Source organism: Drosophila obscura, unplaced genomic scaffold, assembly GCF_018151105.1.
Source record: "Drosophila obscura isolate BZ-5 IFL unplaced genomic scaffold, ASM1815110v1 contig_75, whole genome shotgun sequence".
In the NCBI taxonomy this organism is placed as follows: domain Eukaryota; kingdom Metazoa; phylum Arthropoda; class Insecta; order Diptera; family Drosophilidae; genus Drosophila; species Drosophila obscura.
In genome coordinates, this window is record NW_024542867.1 from 191,650 (window position 1) to 210,572 (window position 18,923).

The window sequence follows — 18,923 nt, forward strand, 5'->3', positions numbered from 1 at the left end:
CTAGTCCTAACTGCACCTTGCGACGCGACAATAGCGTACGAGAGCGCCGTATAAGAGCGTTACGAGCAGACCGTAGACGTTTGCCGATCGCTGTAGCTCCCAAAACAACTACGAAAGAGATGCATAAGGCATACTCCCAAAACATAGGCGCAACGAAATCTGCGCTGCTATAATATAAAATAGTTCCCCGGTAGAAACTTTGCGTTGCCTAAACATTCTCCCCCCTTGACGATAGCTTCAGTATCGTCTAATCCAGATTCGTTTTTTTTTTCCTTTTTTTTCCAACTTCAGGCCAATAGAACTGAAAATAAAGCTCAAAACAACGCTGTAACGAGAGAGTGCAGTTTATGAGTGTTGTGGAGGGTCAATGTCAGAATTTAGCCAATTATCTTGTATAGGTAGAGGGCAGAGCTTTGCAACCGGTCGTTTAATCAGGCCCCCGTTAGATTTTAGCGTGACCACTCGAACTAAACCATCCTTCCCTCGGTGAGTTTGCATAATTCGACCAAGGGGCCAGAAATTAGACGGAAGCCGCTCGTCTTTAACAATAACTATGTCGCCGGCCTTTAAATTCTCCTTCCTTTCTAACCATTTCGGTCTCCGTTGCAATCGCGTTAAATAGTCAGAGCTCCAACGTTTCCAGAATTGCTGAACCATATATTGACAGTTTCTCCATCGTTCCGTGTGGCTAATGTTATCAACCTGTCCCTCAGGTAGAGCAAGTAAAGATTCCCCTATTAAAAAGTGACCAGGGGTTAATACCATTAGGTCTTCTGGATCATTGCTCAGAGGGCATAGTGGCCGAGAGTTTAAACAAGCCTCGATTTGAGCTAGCACAGTAGCCAACTCTTCATACGTAAGTGTACGAACTCCGATCGTCCTCTTCAGGTGGTATTTCATCGATTTAACACCCGCCTCCCACAGTCCTCCAAAATGTGGTGCAGATGGAGGGTTAAAATGCCAAGTGATCCCATCATCTGCTAGTTTTGAGAGGATAGTATTTTCGATGTACCGTCTGTATGCCAACTTATCAGCTTGCAGCTTTCGATTTGCGCCAACAAAATTCGTCCCACAATCGCTATATATGTGAGTGCATTTCCCACGTCGGCCAATGAATCGCTGCAGTGCTCCCATAAATGCGGTTGATGTCAAGTCCCCCACGGGTTCCAAGTGGATGGCTTTGGTCACCAGACATATAAATACAGCGATGTAGCCCTTGATTGCTGTCCGACCTCTTCCTTTAGAAGGGGATATGTTGAACGGTCCTGCATAATCAACTCCGATGGATTCAAAAGCTCTTTGTGGGCGAACCCTAACCGCTGGCAAATCTCCCATTTGCTGACAAGTGGTCTTCGGATTCAACCTGTAACATACGACACATTGGTGAATTTCCTTTCGTACAGCATTTTCGCCCGTTCAGTATCCAGAATCTTTTTCGTATATGGCTGAGTGTAATCGCAGCTCCCCCATGCAGAGTACTGGCATGGCTAAAACGTATAACCAACGTTGTCAGCGGATGCTTGTAGGGAAGAATATACGGATGTTTCTCCGCTTTCGACAGTAATGCGTCTCTCAATCGGCCTCCAAGCCGAATAACATTTTCTTCCTTATCAAAATAAGGATTAAGTGGCAGCAGCGAACTCTCTTTGGTTGCACCTTTCCCGTTCATTAACATGTTCCATTCCTTGGGAAAAGCTTCCAATTGACACATTCGGACTGCGCACAAGAGTCCTCCGCTTAGCTCGTCTATACTGAGAAAGCCAGCCTTCCGATCAGTCTTGGTAACACGGCAATTCCTTAAGAACCGATTCACATATGATATGACGCGGATTAGGCGTGTAAGCGACGAACAGCTCTCCAGTAAGGAGGGACAGGACTCGTCCGTGACAGATACAAAATTACATTCAACCTTCTTCATTTCGCTGCTCACTACTGTGTCCATTGCATGGTATACTGCTGTGGTTGGCCATTCCGTTTCAGGCGATTGAAGCCATCGCGGCCCATGCCACCACAATTGGCAGGAAGACAACTTCGTCACATTGACTCCACGGCTTAAAAGGTCTGCGGGGTTATCCTCCGAGGCAACGTGTTTCCATTGTTTCCCATCGGTTAGCTCCAAAATCTTGCTGATTCGGTTGGCAACGAACATCTTCCATCTCGTAGCTCCTCCTCGAATCCAGCTCAGAACGATCATTGAGTCCGACCAGAAAACCGTTTTTGAAAAATCAACTGGGATATTTATTTGGTCCTTTAGATATTTGAATATTTTGACAGCCATAACTGCTGCACACAACTCGGCTCGTGGGATTGTAAGCTGTGGCTTTATAGGCGACACCTTACATTTTGCTACCACCAACTCCACATGAAAAACTTCCTCTTCTTTTCGCATCCGCAAATAGGCTGCTGCACCATATGCACTCATGGAGGCGTCACAAAATATGTGCAACTGCGGAATAACGCCTGACATTCCCCAAGCTATATACCGTGGTATATGCACCTTCGACAAATTTGGCAACTCCAGTGTGAATTTCTCCCATTCCCTTTGAATAGATAGCGGAACATGGTCATCCCAATTAAGTTTTGTTTTCCATAAGGTCTGCATAAGACGCCGTCCCACTATTGTTACTGGGCTTAGCCAACCCATCGGATCGAATAGCCTTGCAATCGTGGATAATATATTCCTCTTCGTCGGTGTACCTGTCGGAATATCGAAGTTTAAATGAAATCGGAATTCGTCTTCACTGGGGTTCCAATATAAGCCCAGTGCACGTATCTTTTCATCGCCCTGCAAATTTACCGGTCCCATTGTCTCACGGTGCTCCAGAGGGATTCCGTCTAGCAGCTGTGTGCAATTACTAGCCCATTTACGTAATTCAAACGTTCCACTTTTCATCATCCCGATGACTTGAGTTTGAATATCCTTGGCATCAGCCAGACTATCCGCTCCTGATAAAACGTCATCCACATACATTTGACGTCTTAGTACATCTGCAGCCAACGGGTAGTTATGAGCTTCATCCTGGGCCAATTGTTGCATGACCCTTATGGCCAAATATGGAGCACAGCTCGTGCCAAACATCACCGTGCAACATGCGTACTCCTCAATTTGATCGCCTTCATCCGGTTTCCACAGAATCCTTTGGTATTGAGCATCCCTCTCATGGACATTGATGCACCTGTACATCTTTTCGACATCTGCCATGAATGCGTATTTCAACGACCTCCAGTTAATCAACACGCTCGGTAGATCCCGATGCAGTTTTGGCCCGATCGCCAATACTTCATTTAACGCCTTTCCATTGCTCGTTTTCATTGACCCATCAAATACAACACGCACCTTTGTTGTTGTCGAGGATTCCTTAATCACTGGATGGTGGGGTAAATAGCAATGTGTGGCTCCCCCTTGGCCATTAATACACCTTGATCTTCAACGTCGCTCCACTGGGAGGAAGCCCTCTTCATTTGGCCTAGTTCCAAATATTCACGGATCGTTTGGGAATATATTTCCTTCAACTTGGCATCCTTCCGTAAACGTTTGTCCAGGTGGCACAACCTTTTTAGAGCTGGCCGGTACGACGCTCCAATCACTGCGCTAGGGTCCAATGTCGATAACAATGGGAGCCGCACTACATATTTCCCATACGACAACCTTTTGTATGTTTCTAGAAAATGTTCCTCACACCATTGTTCTTCATTCGATAATCCTCCAGATTCTTGCTCATACTGCTCAAGCTCCCAAAACCGTCGGAGCAACCCTTCCAATTCCGCAGATGAATCATCCTGGACCACCTGAACCGTATGTACCAATGCGTTAGTTGCATAATCCTGGACCTTCCCTGACATAATTAACCCTAAACGGGTGTTCTACGCGATAGGCGTGCCTGCAGGTCCACGATGTATCTCGCTCAACATCAATTCATCATATATGTCACTACCTAGCAAAATATCCACTCCTTGGGGTACAAAATAATTGGGATCTGCTAAACATAGATGTTTGAAATGAGTCCATTTTTCCATCGATATCCGACGATCCGGCATCCTCTTACTAATCTTCGGCAAAACATACGCTGTGACATTGTACTTCACTTGCGGTTCAAACCGTGATCCGATTTTCAACAGAACTGAAGAGGATGCTTCCGTAATCCGCGCATTGGATAACCCGTTTACCTTTAAATGTGTCCTTTGTCGACACAATCCTAGTCTTTGCGCTACGTTTTCCGATACAAACGAAGCTTGCGATCCTTGGTCTAAGAATGCCCTAAATTGCAACGGGAAGCCTTCTGATGACTCAATGGTGACCAACGCCGTAGGCAGCAGTACCTCATATTTTTCCTATAGCGTGCGCACCATTTATGACATTCGACGTGATCTGTTGCACCTGATCCCCAGAATCCCTTACTTGACGCTTCACATGGACAAGAGTGTGGTGTCGGTCTGTGCAAATCGAACAATTGTTTTTTAGCCTGCACCTGCGAGACTGATGGTTGCTTCCCAAACAATTGAAACACAAGCGATACTTCATCACCGATGCCCGCCGGTCTGTTACATTCATGCCTCCAAATACCTTGCAGTCGACTATGGAATGACCTTCAGTTCCACAGACTGCGCATTGATCCACCGATCGGGCAACAAATGAAGATTTAACATCCCTGCGTTTTACGCCGGACCCAGCAGCGCCTTTACTCTCCTTGTTCGATGACAACACTCTGTCAGCTGAGGCTGTCGTGACCATCGTCCTATACTGACCGTCTAGCTGGGTAGACAGCTCCTCGAAAGTTGGTAATTCTTGCGATTGAGCTATCGATTTTTCCCAATCCAATCGTATCTGCGCTGGCAGCTTCTTCGTCATCAGGTATACCAAAATGTGGCTCTGATGGGTGAGATCCACCCCACCTTCTCCAGCGATTTAATGCATGAACGACAAGTTTGCAAAAACCCTTTTAGCGACACAGGGTCGTCGTTACGGACCATGGGCTGTTGCTCGAGAACCTGCATATAATGCTGAAACAACACTCGCTTATTATCATACAATTTCAACAACATTTGCCAAGCTACACTGTAATTAGATTCTATCAGAGTAAGGTGTTGTATATCCCTTTTCGCTTCATCTGAAAGAGAATCTTTGAGGTAGTGAAATCGATGCAAATCCGTGAGTCTAGGACAATTATGGACCCGAGCTTCAAACATTTCCTTAAATGCCGGCCAATCCACAAATTCTCCACTGAACATGGGTAGTTTCACTCTAGGAAGTTTAACCTCTTCAACACCGGCTGACCCGCTAACACCAGTAGGTTCGGTGGACCCATTTCGCTGCACTTCACCGGATGAGATGAGCGTTGATGCAAGAATCCGACCTCTCGAGATGTTTAATTCCGTTCGAATTTGCGCGACACAATCGATATACGCTTCTTCAAACTGCCCTTCAAGATCCACCTCCAAATAACCCGGCTTCACCAAATCATCCTCCGACCGTATCAGCTTACGATGATTCGCGCGAAATTCCGCATGTACCGTGGTCATAGCTTCCAATCTAGCCTCCATATGCGCTTCAGATTTACTGGTCTCATCATTTTTGAACTTTTCCAACATACGCTTCACCGAGTCTACCAACGCAGCTTGCTCGCAAATTAATTCCACTACACCTTCGGCCATGACTCAACTCTCTATCACACAACAACTCACAAGTGCACTAACCTTGCGTAAATGAACCTTCCACTGTTTAAAGGTGTCCAACGAAGACCAACGGTTTGTTTCCAGCCAGTCCCAAGCAAAGCAGTCCCGGGTTTCGGCACCAAAAATATGTTGGTTTACGGCTGCGCCTTGACGGAGCCCCAATCTTGAAAACGGCACACAAAGTGGTATTACACCTGTGGCGGCAGTGGACGTTCCTTAGGGGGGCGGATCCGGTGGTCCCAGAGAAAGGTTTTACACGCGGATTTAATGATTGCGTAATGATTTATTAGAGGTTAAGTTAAAAATACATTTTTTGGCACAGAGGGTGCGTTCTGCTTTCCTGGGCTGTCGCTTACAGACTGTATCATCGGCTTGCTGTTCATTGCCGTCGATGTGGTTCTTGAACTTATGTAGTACTTATATGCTAGTCCTAACTGCACCTTGCGACGCGACAATAGCGTACGAGAGCGCCGTATAAGAGCGTTACGAGCAGACCGTAGACGTTTGCCGATCGCTGTAGCTCCCAAAACAACTACGAAAGAGATGCATAAGGCATACTCCCAAAACATAGGCGCAACGACATCTGAGCTGCTATAATATAAAATAGTTCCCCGGTAGAAACTTTGCGTTGCCTAAACACAGTGATTTTGTGCCAGGTGTCCCTGCCATTGAAGCCACCTACTTGGGCCTATGTCGAATAGTTTGAGGCGAAATATAGTTTGCAAAATGTTGTAGCACCTCTGATCCTATCTCAACATGATTTTTAAACCGATCCTGAGGCTAGTTTTTATAATACCACGCTCTTTTCTTACCCCTTTGCCAAGGGTAGAAGCACAAAACACGAATTTATAATTAAATTTAAAAAAATTTGCTATTATGTTGGTTTTGTTATTAGTTTAAAGAAAACAAATTAACTTATTGGAAAAAGTTTAGTTTTAGTTGTAATAAAAAGTCTTTTTTCCATTTAATTTAATTTTTTCTTCCGTTGGGTCAATATTTTTGAAAAAGCGTTACAAACATGTGTTGAAAATTACCATTGCTATCAATGCATGCATGTATTAACACACATATGTATATTTACATGTATGAGTGAGAGACGTGTCGAAGCAACATCTTCTTATCTTCTTTTTACGTTTTGTTTTCTTCTTTGGTTTCCATCTGCCTGCGAGCAGAACTTCTCAGTCAGTCACAAATAAACATTGCAAATGAACGAACTACCTTTTTTCTGTTCAAATATAAATTTCCACGGCATTGGTCAAACTCTGTTCAACAGGTTATGGGCCCAGGATCGGATATTTAGATCAGAAAATAGAAGTGATTGTTTTAGTTAGGAACTAAAAACATCGGTGTGACTCAGAAAGAAAACGATAATCAGCTATGAGCGGAATTTATCAAATAGACAAATTGGAGGAGGGAAACTATGACTGGTCCATTCAAATGCGGTCTCTGTTGGTGCACGCGGAGTTGTGGAGTGTGGCATCTGGTGAAGCATCTGGTGATGTCACAGCATCGGATGTCCCTGAAGGTGCAAGGGCCAAGGATGAGAAGGCACTGGCAATGATCACGCTATGTGTGAAAACTTCACAATTGGGATACATCAAGAACTGCAAAAAGTCGGCTGAGGCATGGAAAAAATTAAAAGATGTCCATCAACCAAGTGGACCAGTACGAGAGGTTCAACTGTACAAGAAATTGCTAAGCAAGCGCATGGACCAGAGGCAACGCATTTCAAGCTACATACACGAATTTGTTGATATTCTCGATGGCCTTAGTTCGGTAGGACTCGACCTAAATGATGAACTTCGCACAATTTTTTTGTTGTTGAGCCTTCCAGAACACTATGAAAATTTTGTAGTCGCCATAGAGACGCGCGACAGTCTCCCATCTTTTGACGTTCTATGTATAAAACTGAAAAAAGGCGAGAGAAAGGGAAACTCAGAAGAAGAAAAGGAATGCGCAAATGCATTTGCTGAGACACAGAAGCCGGCCGTGCAGAGAGCGCAAAAGAAGAGAAACAAAACAATTATATGTTTCAAGTGTGGTGAGCACGGGCATATGAAGGCTCAGTGTAAGAATGAGAGCTCAAACGAAGGAAAATCAGCAAAAGGAGAGAACAAGCAGTGCAGCCTATTAAATGCGATGGACGCAGATAATTTGAAAAATAGTATGTGGAGTTTGGATAGTGGTGCGACAAGCCATATGTGTTGTGATAAGCAGTTATTCACAAAGTTAGAAAATCGCACAGAACTTATTGGTCTGGCTGACTCCGGTTTTCTAAAAGCTGAAGGGAAATGAGAGGTTCAGCTGAAGACAGATATATGTACGCTGTTGTTAAAAGATGTTCTCTATGTTCCCAAAATGAATGGAAATTTTTTCTCCGTGAGCAGCGCAGTAACAAATAAATGTTTTGTCACTTTTGAGCAAGAATATGCGAAAGTAGTCCAGGACGGTGATTGTATTATAAAGGCAAACAAGGTTGGAAACTTATATATGCTTCAAGGAACACAAAACAGCTGTTTTGCTGCGATTAAGGCTGATGGTGCCTTGTGGCATGAAAGGTATGGCCATTTGAATATCAGCAGTATGAAAGACTTACAAACCAAAGGAATGGTGCGTGGCATTGAAAATATGGTTTTCCCAGCAAGTATGAATTGTAAAACTTGCATGCTCAGCAAGATACATGCGCAGGAATTTCCTGTTGCATCCACCAAACAGAGCGCAAGACGTTTTGGAATTAATTCATGCAGATGTGTGCGGGCCATTTGGCACACAATCACTTACTGGATCGAAGTACTTTCTAAGCTTCATCGATGACAAATCAAGACGTCTATTTGTGTACTTTCTACAGCGGATGGATGAAGTCTTCAATAAGTTTGTCGAGTTTAAAACACTGGTTGAACGGCAAACGGGAAAAAACCTTAATTGTATCCGGAGCGACAATGGCGGTGAATTTGTCAACAAATCGTTTGATAAATTTTGAAGAACCATGGGATCGAGAGGCAGCTCACAGTTGCCTACACTCCACAACAAAACGGCGTTGCTGAGAGAGCTGAGAGAGCTGAGAGCTGAGAGCTGTGGGCTGAGGCAGTCAACGCAGCTGTATATGTACGGAATCGATCACCAACCAGTGCGCTGACCAGTATGACGCCTATGGAAGCGTGGACTGGTAAGAAACCTTTTGTTGGTCATCTAAAAGTTTTTGGCTCCATTGCAGTTGCCTTGGACAAGGGTCCAAGGAAGAGTAAGCTTCAACCAAAAGGCAAAGAATACCCGCATGATTGGGTATTCGGTAGCAGCTAAAGGCTATCGACTGTATGATCCGGTGTCCCATCAGCTGATTGAGAGGCGAGATGTCCTCATTAACGAGCTCAAAGGCAACAGGGATGCAGTCACAATCGAGTTTCCTATGATGGAAGTTACCATGCAGTCGGAAGGTACTGAAGGAAATGCTGATGAGGGTGACAGCGACGACCCTGATGAGGATTCCAGCAGCGATGAAGGAAGCAATGTCGATGCCTACGAGAGTGCAACTGAGAAAGCAGACTCAGATGATAAGGTTTCTCGTGTTGGACCTGGCAGACCAAGGCCGATTCGAACAGGCAAACCTGGCCGCCCGAGAAAGGAGTACAACATCCTTGGTTCTCTGGTTGCCAGCAACGGGAAGATTCCATTATCCTATGAGGAGACATTGAAAAGTACTCATGCATCACAGTGGTCCGAAGCGATGCAACGCGAATATGATTCACTAATGGCGAACCAGACATGGCAGTTGGCAGACCTACCAACAGATCATCGGGCAGTTGGATGCAAATGGGTGTATAGCCTGAAACGCGGTAAAGATGGCCAGATTGAGCGGTTCAAAGCACGGTTGGTAGCAAAAGGTTGCTCCCAGCAGTATGGTATAAACTATGCCGAAACATTTTCACCAGTTTGCAGACTGGAGAGCGTGCGATTTATTCTCGCTCTAGCAGCAGAATTGAAATTGTTTGTCAACCAAATGGATGTGTGCACGGCATACCTCAACAGTGACCTGAGTGATACGGCGTACATGAAGTAACCACAAGGGTACATTGAACGATCTCATCCAACTAAGACTTTGTTGCTTAAAAAGGCAATATATGGATTGAAGCAATCAGGAAGGGAATGGAATGCTAAACTAAATGGCGTCCTTATTAAATTGGGATTTGTTTCCTGCGATAATGAGCCTTGTCTCTACCAGCAAATAGGAAAAGGTAACTTATCGTTAATCCTGGTATATGTTGACGATTTACTTATAGCATGCCAATCCAAAGAAGACTTGCTCAGTATTAAATCGGCTATTTCCAATTCGTTCGAATGCGTTGACAAAGGTGTTCCAGAGCTGTTTTTCAGTATGGAGGTGCACCGTGAAGGTGAGCTTGGGCCTATCACCATAGGCCATTCGCAATATATCAAGGAACTATTGCAAGCTCACGGCATGGAGAAATGTAGACCAGTGGCTACTCCGTTGGATGCGGGTTTCCAGGTAGATTGTACTGATGGGCAGTGTCAAAGAGTTGATCCTGTCAAGTATCAATCCATGACTGGTGAGCTGATGTGGCTGGCACTCACAACCAGATCAGACATTTTGCTTTCAGTTGCAAAGTTGGCTCAAAGAAACCAAGATCCGCACGCTGAGCGTCTGGCTGGCGTAAAACACGTTCTAAGGTACCTAGGAGCAACGGTCAATTTCAAATTACACTACAAAGAGTGTCATCAGCCTCTGACTGGATATGTGGATGCGGATTGGGGCGGAGACCGAACTAACCGGAAGTCCTATACGGGCTACGTTTATTTTTTGGCAGGTGGTCCAATTTCTTGGCGATCCGAGAAACAACGAAGCGTGGCACTTAGCAGCACGGAAGCAGAATACATGGCACTATCGGCTGCGTGTAAGGCATCTAATCCATCCAATTACTTCGCTTGATTATCGAAATCGGTTGTGGAGATAAAACTACAGAAACTACCCTGTATGGCTAAGAACCCAGTTCATCACTCAAGGACCAAGCATATTGATATAAGATACCATTTCGTTCGTCAGGTTGAAGAAGAGGGTCAAGTTAACTTAAAGTATGCTAGTACAAACGATATGATTGCTGATGTCTTGACCAAGAATTTCCATAAGAGAAAGCATGTTGAATTTACTAAAATGTTAAGTTTAAATTGAATTAAATGAATTTGTAAGCATGATCGCATTGAGGAAGGGTGTTGAAAATTACCATTGCTATCAATGCACGCATGTATTGACACACATATGTATATTTACATGAATGAGTGAGAGACGTGTCGAAGCAATCTTATCTTCTTTTTACTTTTTGTTTTCTTCTTTGGTTTCCATCTGCCTGCGAGCAGAACTTCGCAGTCAGACACAAATAAACATTGTCGCTAGGTGTACAAATTTCGTGCCTTAACTATTTTTTGTGGTCTTAAATATTAACCAATTGAGCTGAAATTTTTGGAGAAGAGTTATATTCTCATATTTTAAATCATATACAAAAATCAGTCCGAACAGAGCGATATAAGGTAAAGCTTCCATACAAACATTGTCAAAATATCGTATTTTTTTTAACTTTGACCTCAAGTCTGCACCTCTAAAAGTATTCCAATCGAGCTTAAACTTTTTATTTTATTGTTTCATAACAAAAGGATCATTCTTCCCAGCATGGTCCCCGAATATTAGGACGCTATCAATTCATTATACTAAATTATTATACTAAAACAAACAATTTTAATTCTGGCTTCTTATAGCTAAACATTTTTAAACTTATACTACAAACATAGCCAAAAGCGATTGGGCGTGCGCTTGCAATTAAGTGATTATTTATTCCCCTCCCGCAAGCACAAACATAAACATAAAACGACTTCAAGCCAAATTTCGGTGCATGTTCGTCGCTGACGGCATCACTGTGCAAGCACATACAGACTATATAGGCTCACATACTCATGCACAGCCCATTTGCTTCACTCACCCCTGGCTCGACGTTAAGTAGCGGAGGATCGGGAACTGGCACTTTTTTGGCTTTGGTCCTACCGAATCTGGCACAAACACACGAGTTTTTTTTTTCTCCGCTTATGTACAGCGATATTTATATTGTATGCACTTCCCGACTTGGACCAATATTTTCTGCCCGGCTCTATACGTTACTAGAACTCGTCAGAACGAGCAAACCTCGATCCACGACCTGAGACCCACTCTCCCCAATTCAAACCCGAAGTGTCTCTCGCCTTGCTGGTTCTTTTGGTGGCCGAACTCCCGCTCGCTGCTCTTGATCCCAACCGTTCTCTCTCTCCCCAATTTGATATACATTTTGGGTACTGGTCCTGTAGCCTGCTTTCGGGTGGAAGCTTAATACGTTCGACGCTACAAGTCACTTCAAATATTAGGAGCGCAAGGGCTCTGGCATACATTGTTTGTAAACCGATATAAGGCTCTGATTTTAAGAGTAAAATTTAGTTTGAATTTACAACTCTACTCGCAAATGTCTAGACTTTTCTTTAAGGTCTTAACAATAGCAAAGGTTAAGGATAATGAGAATCACTTACCAACCCTGCGTAAAAATCAGACATCATTGATTGACTGTACAATTAATATAATAAAACCGGATGAAATATCAAACTCCAAAAGACTAAGTCGAGTTGAAGACTTTATCACCGAGTCAAAGGGAAGAGCTGATCACTTCATCGCTTTTCAATGGTACATAACATTGTCGACTCAATTGACTCTATTATCTGCAAACCTACAACGAATGAAAGCAGAAATCATCAACGTCTTGACAGATATCCGACACAATACGGTAAGCCTTGTGTTAATTTCGCCACGACAACTAAAGGAACAACTCGAGCAGATACGGAATCACTTAAAGCCGGGACAAATTCTCCCAGTAACTCCCGAAAATATGCTGATGGTGTATCAGATGATGAAAGCTGAAGGCACGATTATAGATGATCATGCAATCATCAGAGTTACGTTTCCATTAGTTTTAGCATACAAACTGGAAATCTACAAGCTGACACCTATCCCATCACCAACTGAAAATGGGATAAGTATGTTCGAAGTCAAGACACCATACATCGCAATCAACAGTCACCGAGACGAATTCGTTGAACTATCATAGAGTGATCTAAAAAAAATGCCATCCGAGATCAAACAATGATTTTGTATGCTATAATAAGCAAACAATGTTCTCAGCTGAAACAAGTTGTGAATTACAAATGTTCCACAACAAAACGGATTCATCATGCAACTTAATCAAAACAAAAAAATCATTTATATGGTTGAGTATGCATGGAAAAAATCAATGGATATATTCAACAAAATCATCATTGAAATTATCAGCAGTATGTGTAGATGGAATTTTGGATATCAAACTACAAAATTCCGGATTATTGATCGCAAAACCTGAATGCATCATTCGAAATTCTTTGATGACCGTAACAAGTCAAAGCACAATGGAGACCACATGGCATTCGTCATACGCTCGGTTCGGAGAAAATGACATCAACAAAACATCAACTGAACGTCCGACAGACACAGCTTCAACGAACGAAGAAAATTTAAATTACAAGGAGCTGTATCTGTTTAGGACAGCAGCGCGGTTAACAGCGTTAACAGCGCTTTGTTAGCTCGCGCGCTCTCCCATGCCCTTCGCTCTCGCGCGGCGTGGACGCGATCCACTCGGCGCTCCATCACGGGCACTAGCCGTAGGCCGAGCTGGAAAGAACAGTCTCTCGACACTTACGCGCCTTTACACAACCGTCATCAACCCTCAGCTTGTACCAGCAAATACACGCCAATTACATTTGACGACCCCCGACTTTTTATTTATTGGGAATCCGGGCTGTGGGAACCACCAACATCCACCCTCCTACAAAACATTGGTCCTTCGAGCCGGATCTTCGCCTTCCCTATAAGGAGGAGTCCAAACTGCAAGCATCGGTGGATTACATCGCTACGTTCCGAAGATAAGTACGATTTCGTCTTCCCAAATCGCTTCCTACTGCGTTTTTGATTTATTCCCCACCAAGTCCGAGTTCCGCGATATATGTATATATATTCTTATATACATATCTGTGCATACAGTGATATCCTTCTCTGTGCTTCCTTCTCTTTCGCCAACGCCATATTATCGGCGATTCCGGCCGTTCTCCGTTCCGTGGCCTCCAACTACCAGTGCTACGGTAGTTCTTCCGTTCCGTTTTGTCTGGGTATGAGTTGTGAAAAATTAAATATATTCAACAAAATCCAACTGCACCCCAATTCACTAAAACATATGTGCATTCCAATTCGCAAGAACGGCTCCGCATCTCCAAAATTACATACAAATATATATACACATCCATAAATACATACACATACATACATACATCCAAGTGCTAACAGAATAAAAACCCACCCCAACAGTTATTAAGTGTTTTTATTCCGACATCTATATACACATATTTATTTCCATATTTGGCTGCAATAGATCGATCTATATCTATATCGATGGATCCATATTACCAACTATACATATTTGTATTTGTATTTGTATTTGTATTTCATAAGGTTCAACTATGAGCAGTTAAACTAAGAAAAAAAAATTATAACATAATATGAAAAGGACAATAACATGGATTATCAGACTATGGTTATTCTCCTGACCCAATAAGGACTAATTTATTGGAAAAGCTATGGTCCGACTCACAGCAAGTCGTGGTCAGGAAACAACGCATAGCCTATTAAGTTAAGATAATTAATTAATTAATTTAAGTTATATGTCAACAACGATTTTACCTTAATAGAACTAGTGTCGAAGGAAAACAGATGGAAGAAAGTATTGTAGTCACGGCAAAGGCTACGGAAAGATTCATGGTCAGAGTAATTAGAAAGACAGAGTTGAAGATGAAGCGGAAAGTAATGCCTAGTCGGGCGGGAAGGGACAGAAATGCTAATAAGGCTACTGAGGGCACTGGAATCAACCTCACCAGCAAGAAGCTTGTGAAGAAAAAGCACTCCATGACAAATCCTACGGCTTTCAAGAGAGCGGATATCGAGGAGCCGGATCCTACTCTCATAAGAAGGAAGATGTCTAGAGGGGTCCCAATTAAGGCCACGAAGTGCAAAAAGGATAAACTGTTTTTGAACAGACTCAATCATATCCTTATATTTTTGATAATGCGGAGACCAAACGCAGGAACCGTATTCAAGGATAGGTCGGACAAGGGACACATATAAAAGTTTAGTGGTATAGGGGTCGGTGAACTCCTTAGACCATCTTTTGATAAAGCCCAGGACGCCTCTGGCTTTATTCGAAATAGCGGATATGTGTGAGTTATAACACAGATTAGGTACAAAGATTATTCCCAAGTCAGTAATTTTGTAAAGGCGGTTTAAGGAACAGTTATGGATATTATAGTCAAAGAGGTAAGGCTTGCTGCGATGGAATGTCATGACGTTACATTTGGAAATGTTAAGGGGAAGAATGTTTATTAAGCACCAGTTGTTGAGGGCGTCAAGATCAGATTGGAGACATAACGGGGACATGGGGTCGCTATAGGAGAAACATAACTTCACATCGTCCGCATACATAAGTACTCGGGAATGAGTTAAGACTTGGGGAAGATCATTGATAAATAAATTAAACAAGAGAGGGCCAAGATGGCTACCTTGAGGCACCCCCGACGATACAGAGACAGGCCTAGAAAGAGAGCCATTAAAACAGACACGCTGAGATCGATTACCAAGATATGCATTAAACCAGAAAAGAAGTTTAGGCGGAAACCCCAGGAGAGATAATTTATGAATAAGCAGATTATGATTCACTGAATAAATGCTTTACTAAAGTCAGTATAGACTACGTCAGTTTGCGACTGCTTTGCGAAACCCTCATGCACGAAAGTGGAGAATTCCAGGAGGTTAGACGAAATAGACCGACGTTTTACAAATCCATGCTGCGATTCAGAGAATACTGAACAACAAAAGTGTTGGAGCTGGGAAGTAATTATTTTTTCGAAGAGTTTGGGAATGGCGGATAAATTGGAGATCCCACGGTAATTTGAAACAATCGATTTAGAGCCCTTTTTATGAATGGGAATAATATAAGACTCTTTCCAGACAGTGGGAAAATCGCCGAGCTCGAGAGATAGGTTAAACAGTTTAAGGAGGGGCACGCAGAGAGAATCTGCACAAAGTTTAAGGACAGCACTAGGAACCATATCGGGACCGGTAGAAAAAGAAAATTTACATGACTTTAAGTTAATTAAGAGGTCATTATAGTCGATGAATGGGGGATAGATACAGTTAGAACTATTCATGTGGAAAGGATAAGATTGATTGGGACGAAGTATGTCAGAAGAAGTCAGAATAGAGGGATGGTTATTAGAGGGAGCTGAGTAGCAGAGTTGGAAAAATGAAGCGAAAAGATTAGCAACATCACAATCATTATCAGCCTGGCTGCCGTTAAAAGAAAAAGATGACGGAAATTGGGAAGAGTTACGTTTCGAGTTGACAAACCTAAAAAATTGCTTGGGATCACGCTTAAAGCTGAGTCTACATTTGGAGAGGTAGTCATTATAACATGTTTTATTACATAAAAGAAATTTGCTCTTAGCGATTGAATACTTAGTGAAGTCAGATTGCGAACCAGTTCTTTTGAACCTTTTATACAAGCGAGATTTAATATTCTGAAGGTTTGTCAAACGCGGGGTGAACCAAATAGGGCCACTAACATGAGGCGAAGGTGAAATTAAAGGTACATAGGTACTAAAGACATTAAACAAGGAACGATAAAATGCATTTGTAGCCGGCTCAATTTCATGAAAGACTTCGAGAAATGACCAATCAATCTGAGATAGTGCAAGATTCAGGCACTTAAAATCTGCTTTCCTGAAGCAAAAAATAGACGGCGGCTTAACGGGAGTTTTGATGGGGTCCGAGGAGGGCAACTGGACGGAAATTTCAAGTGTGGGATGATAAGGATCTTCTGGGAAAGATAGAGGGGACCTTTTGCAGACCATGGTATTCGATATGTCGGAAGAAAACACGAGATCCAGAAGTCTACCCAAGTTATTGGATATAGCATTGACCTGACCCAGCGATGTATCCGACAATGAATCAACAAAATCATGCTGAATAGATGGGAACATCAGGTTAGATTCAACAGAAGGAGACCATGATATATTAGGTAGGTTAAAGTCTCCAAGGACTATAAGACGATCAGAGTCGTTAAGCTGGGACGCAATAGACTGAAGATGGGAAACGTGATGCATATAAGTGGAGAATTCTGAGGACGGCGGAATATAAGAGCAGGAGATAAAAAGCTTAGTAGAGGGCCAGCAAAGCTTAACAACAATAATTTCAATGTTATTAAGCCCTTCGACATGAACGATTTGGGAAGCTATGGTCGAACGAACAGCAATCAGGACTCCGCCGCCACGAGATGGACGATCATACCTATATATGTTAAATTTGTCAATGGGAATCCGGAGTCATAAATAGAGGAGTTGAGCCAGGTTTCGGAAAAAGCGATTACATCAGTCTCAAAAGATGCACTGTCAGTATATAGCTTATTAAGCTTACTGCCCAAGCCACGAACATTCTGATATGTTATCTTAAGGGAAAGAGGCCAAATTAGTTTTTTGAGGCCGGGGGTAAAGTTGCCGGAGATGGAGTTGGACGGACGGAAGTTAAAGCAGTCGGAGATGGAGTTGGAAGGACACCCACTCGTCGTTCCGGGCTAGAGGGACGATTGGTAAACACATGACAGATAGTATGTTCCGGCCAGAAAGAGGGGTCGAGCACACTACTGACATGTTTGTCAGGAACGAGTATTTTGAAGGAAGATATGTTGCGTTTAACTTTAAAGTTAAATTTAGTGACAACAAGACCTGAGGAATCATCAATGTCAAGCTTAGAAAAGATAAAGTCCCTGACCAGGACATCCGTAGCCGATGCCATCAGTCGAGAAACGAAAATAGATTTTAGTGGGGCGACAGCAGTTAGGATAGAAGGAGGGATGGTAGAACTATTGTGTAGAACCGGCGGACCAGATTCAACCCGAAGGGCAGAATCGGCAGATGACGGGCCATATTCTGGGTTGACGGTGGATGCCGAGGCAGACGGAGCCTCCACATCCATGCTGACGGCAGCGTCAGCGGGTTCCAGTGAAGGCACCGAAGCTCCAGCGCCAGGGTCATCATTAACTTCCTGCCTGACATCGCAGTCAGACACAGGAACTGAAGGAGCGGCAGTTGAGGAGGCGGCTGTTGAGGAGGCAGAAGCGGAAGCCACAGTCGGTGCCCCATTACATCCAAGATCGACAGCTCCAAAGTCTATTAAAGACGGAGAACGAATTGGAGGTGGAGGAGATCCAGGAACTGCAAGGAAAACACCATTATTACCAGTGGGCAGACTATTGTTACCTTTCTTTCTCTTAGGCGACTCAGACAAAATTTTAAGGTTGAGGCCACAGCGAGACTTAATTAAATCGACCACGCGTCCACCAATTTGGCCGAGGTCAGCGCATACCGTGTGAGCCATGTTGTCACACAGCCAGCAGTAGGTGAAAATTTGCTTTACGGCTACCGAGCGGCACTTTTTGGCACAGCAGGTACTCATTATAAGAGTGTTGACCGAAAGAAAAAGAAAAATAGTTGGTGAAAAGGTAGCAATCAAGTCGGTGTTTAAGGTAAAGCTGTCTCACACGCTTGAACACTCAGATAAACGCACAAACAAAACAAAGATCACAAAAACAACCGCAAGCGTTCTAGGGCGGCCGAAGCGGAGTTAGCAATCAAAGCTTAAGCACAGAGAAACGAGATAAACACAGAGAGACGAGATAAACACAGAGCTTTAGGCAGGCACAGAGAGGCGACGAACAGAGAGCGTCAGTGCAAGAATGTAAGAAGAAACGGTATGAACGGAGATAGAACAGAGTTAAGAGCGGCTCAGAGAGAGTGCATCGAGCAAACGTCAACAACAACAAAGCTGAGAATACGGATGCACGGAACAAAAAAAAAAAGAGCGATCGACTTTAAATATGAAATTAAAACACAAAAATACGCTAACTAAACGAGCACAGGTAGTGGACAGATTGCACGGTCAGTTTACAACACAGGGTACACTAAAAAAACACAAGTAAATTCAATTAAGCGTCGAAAATAAAACTTTGTTGGAGGAGCGAAGTAGAACACGACCATCTGCCACGATTGATATCGATGAAGCATATATACATATATGTACATAAAAATAACAT

The 18,923-nt window shown here is 43.3% G+C and overlaps 2 protein-coding genes across 2 annotated transcripts; both read right to left on the reverse strand.

Annotated features, from left to right (window-relative positions):
- Positions 1–268: 268 nt before the first annotated feature.
- LOC121405107 lies at positions 269–1,389 on the reverse strand. Its single transcript, XM_041595705.1, has one exon. It carries the CDS (start codon positions 1,333–1,335, stop codon positions 346–348), a length of 990 nt encoding a protein of 329 aa, XP_041451639.1. The 5' UTR covers positions 1,336–1,389; the 3' UTR covers positions 269–345.
- Positions 1,390–1,918: 529 nt separating this feature from the next.
- Positions 1,919–3,384, reverse strand: LOC121405144. Its single transcript, XM_041595752.1, has 2 exons — positions 2,798–3,384; positions 1,919–2,697 (listed from the first exon to the last, which is right to left on the reverse strand). Exons 1-2 carry the CDS (start codon positions 3,311–3,313, stop codon positions 2,632–2,634), a joined length of 582 nt encoding a protein of 193 aa, XP_041451686.1. The 5' UTR covers positions 3,314–3,384; the 3' UTR covers positions 1,919–2,631.
- Positions 3,385–18,923: the final 15,539 nt, after the last annotated feature.

Excerpts from the sequence above, each read along its gene's own strand:
- LOC121405144 (XM_041595752.1), bottom strand. The coding sequence starts at position 3,313 with ATGAAAACGAGCAATGGAAAGGCGTTAAATGAAGTATTGGCGATCGGG. Across the intron at positions 2,698-2,797 it reads ACCGTGAGACAATGGGACCG|GTACACCGACGAAGAGGAAT; the intron begins GTAAATTTGCAG and ends ATATTCCGACAG.
- LOC121405107 (XM_041595705.1), bottom strand. The coding sequence starts at position 1,335 with ATGGGAGATTTGCCAGCGGTTAGGGTTCGCCCACAAAGAGCTTTTGAA.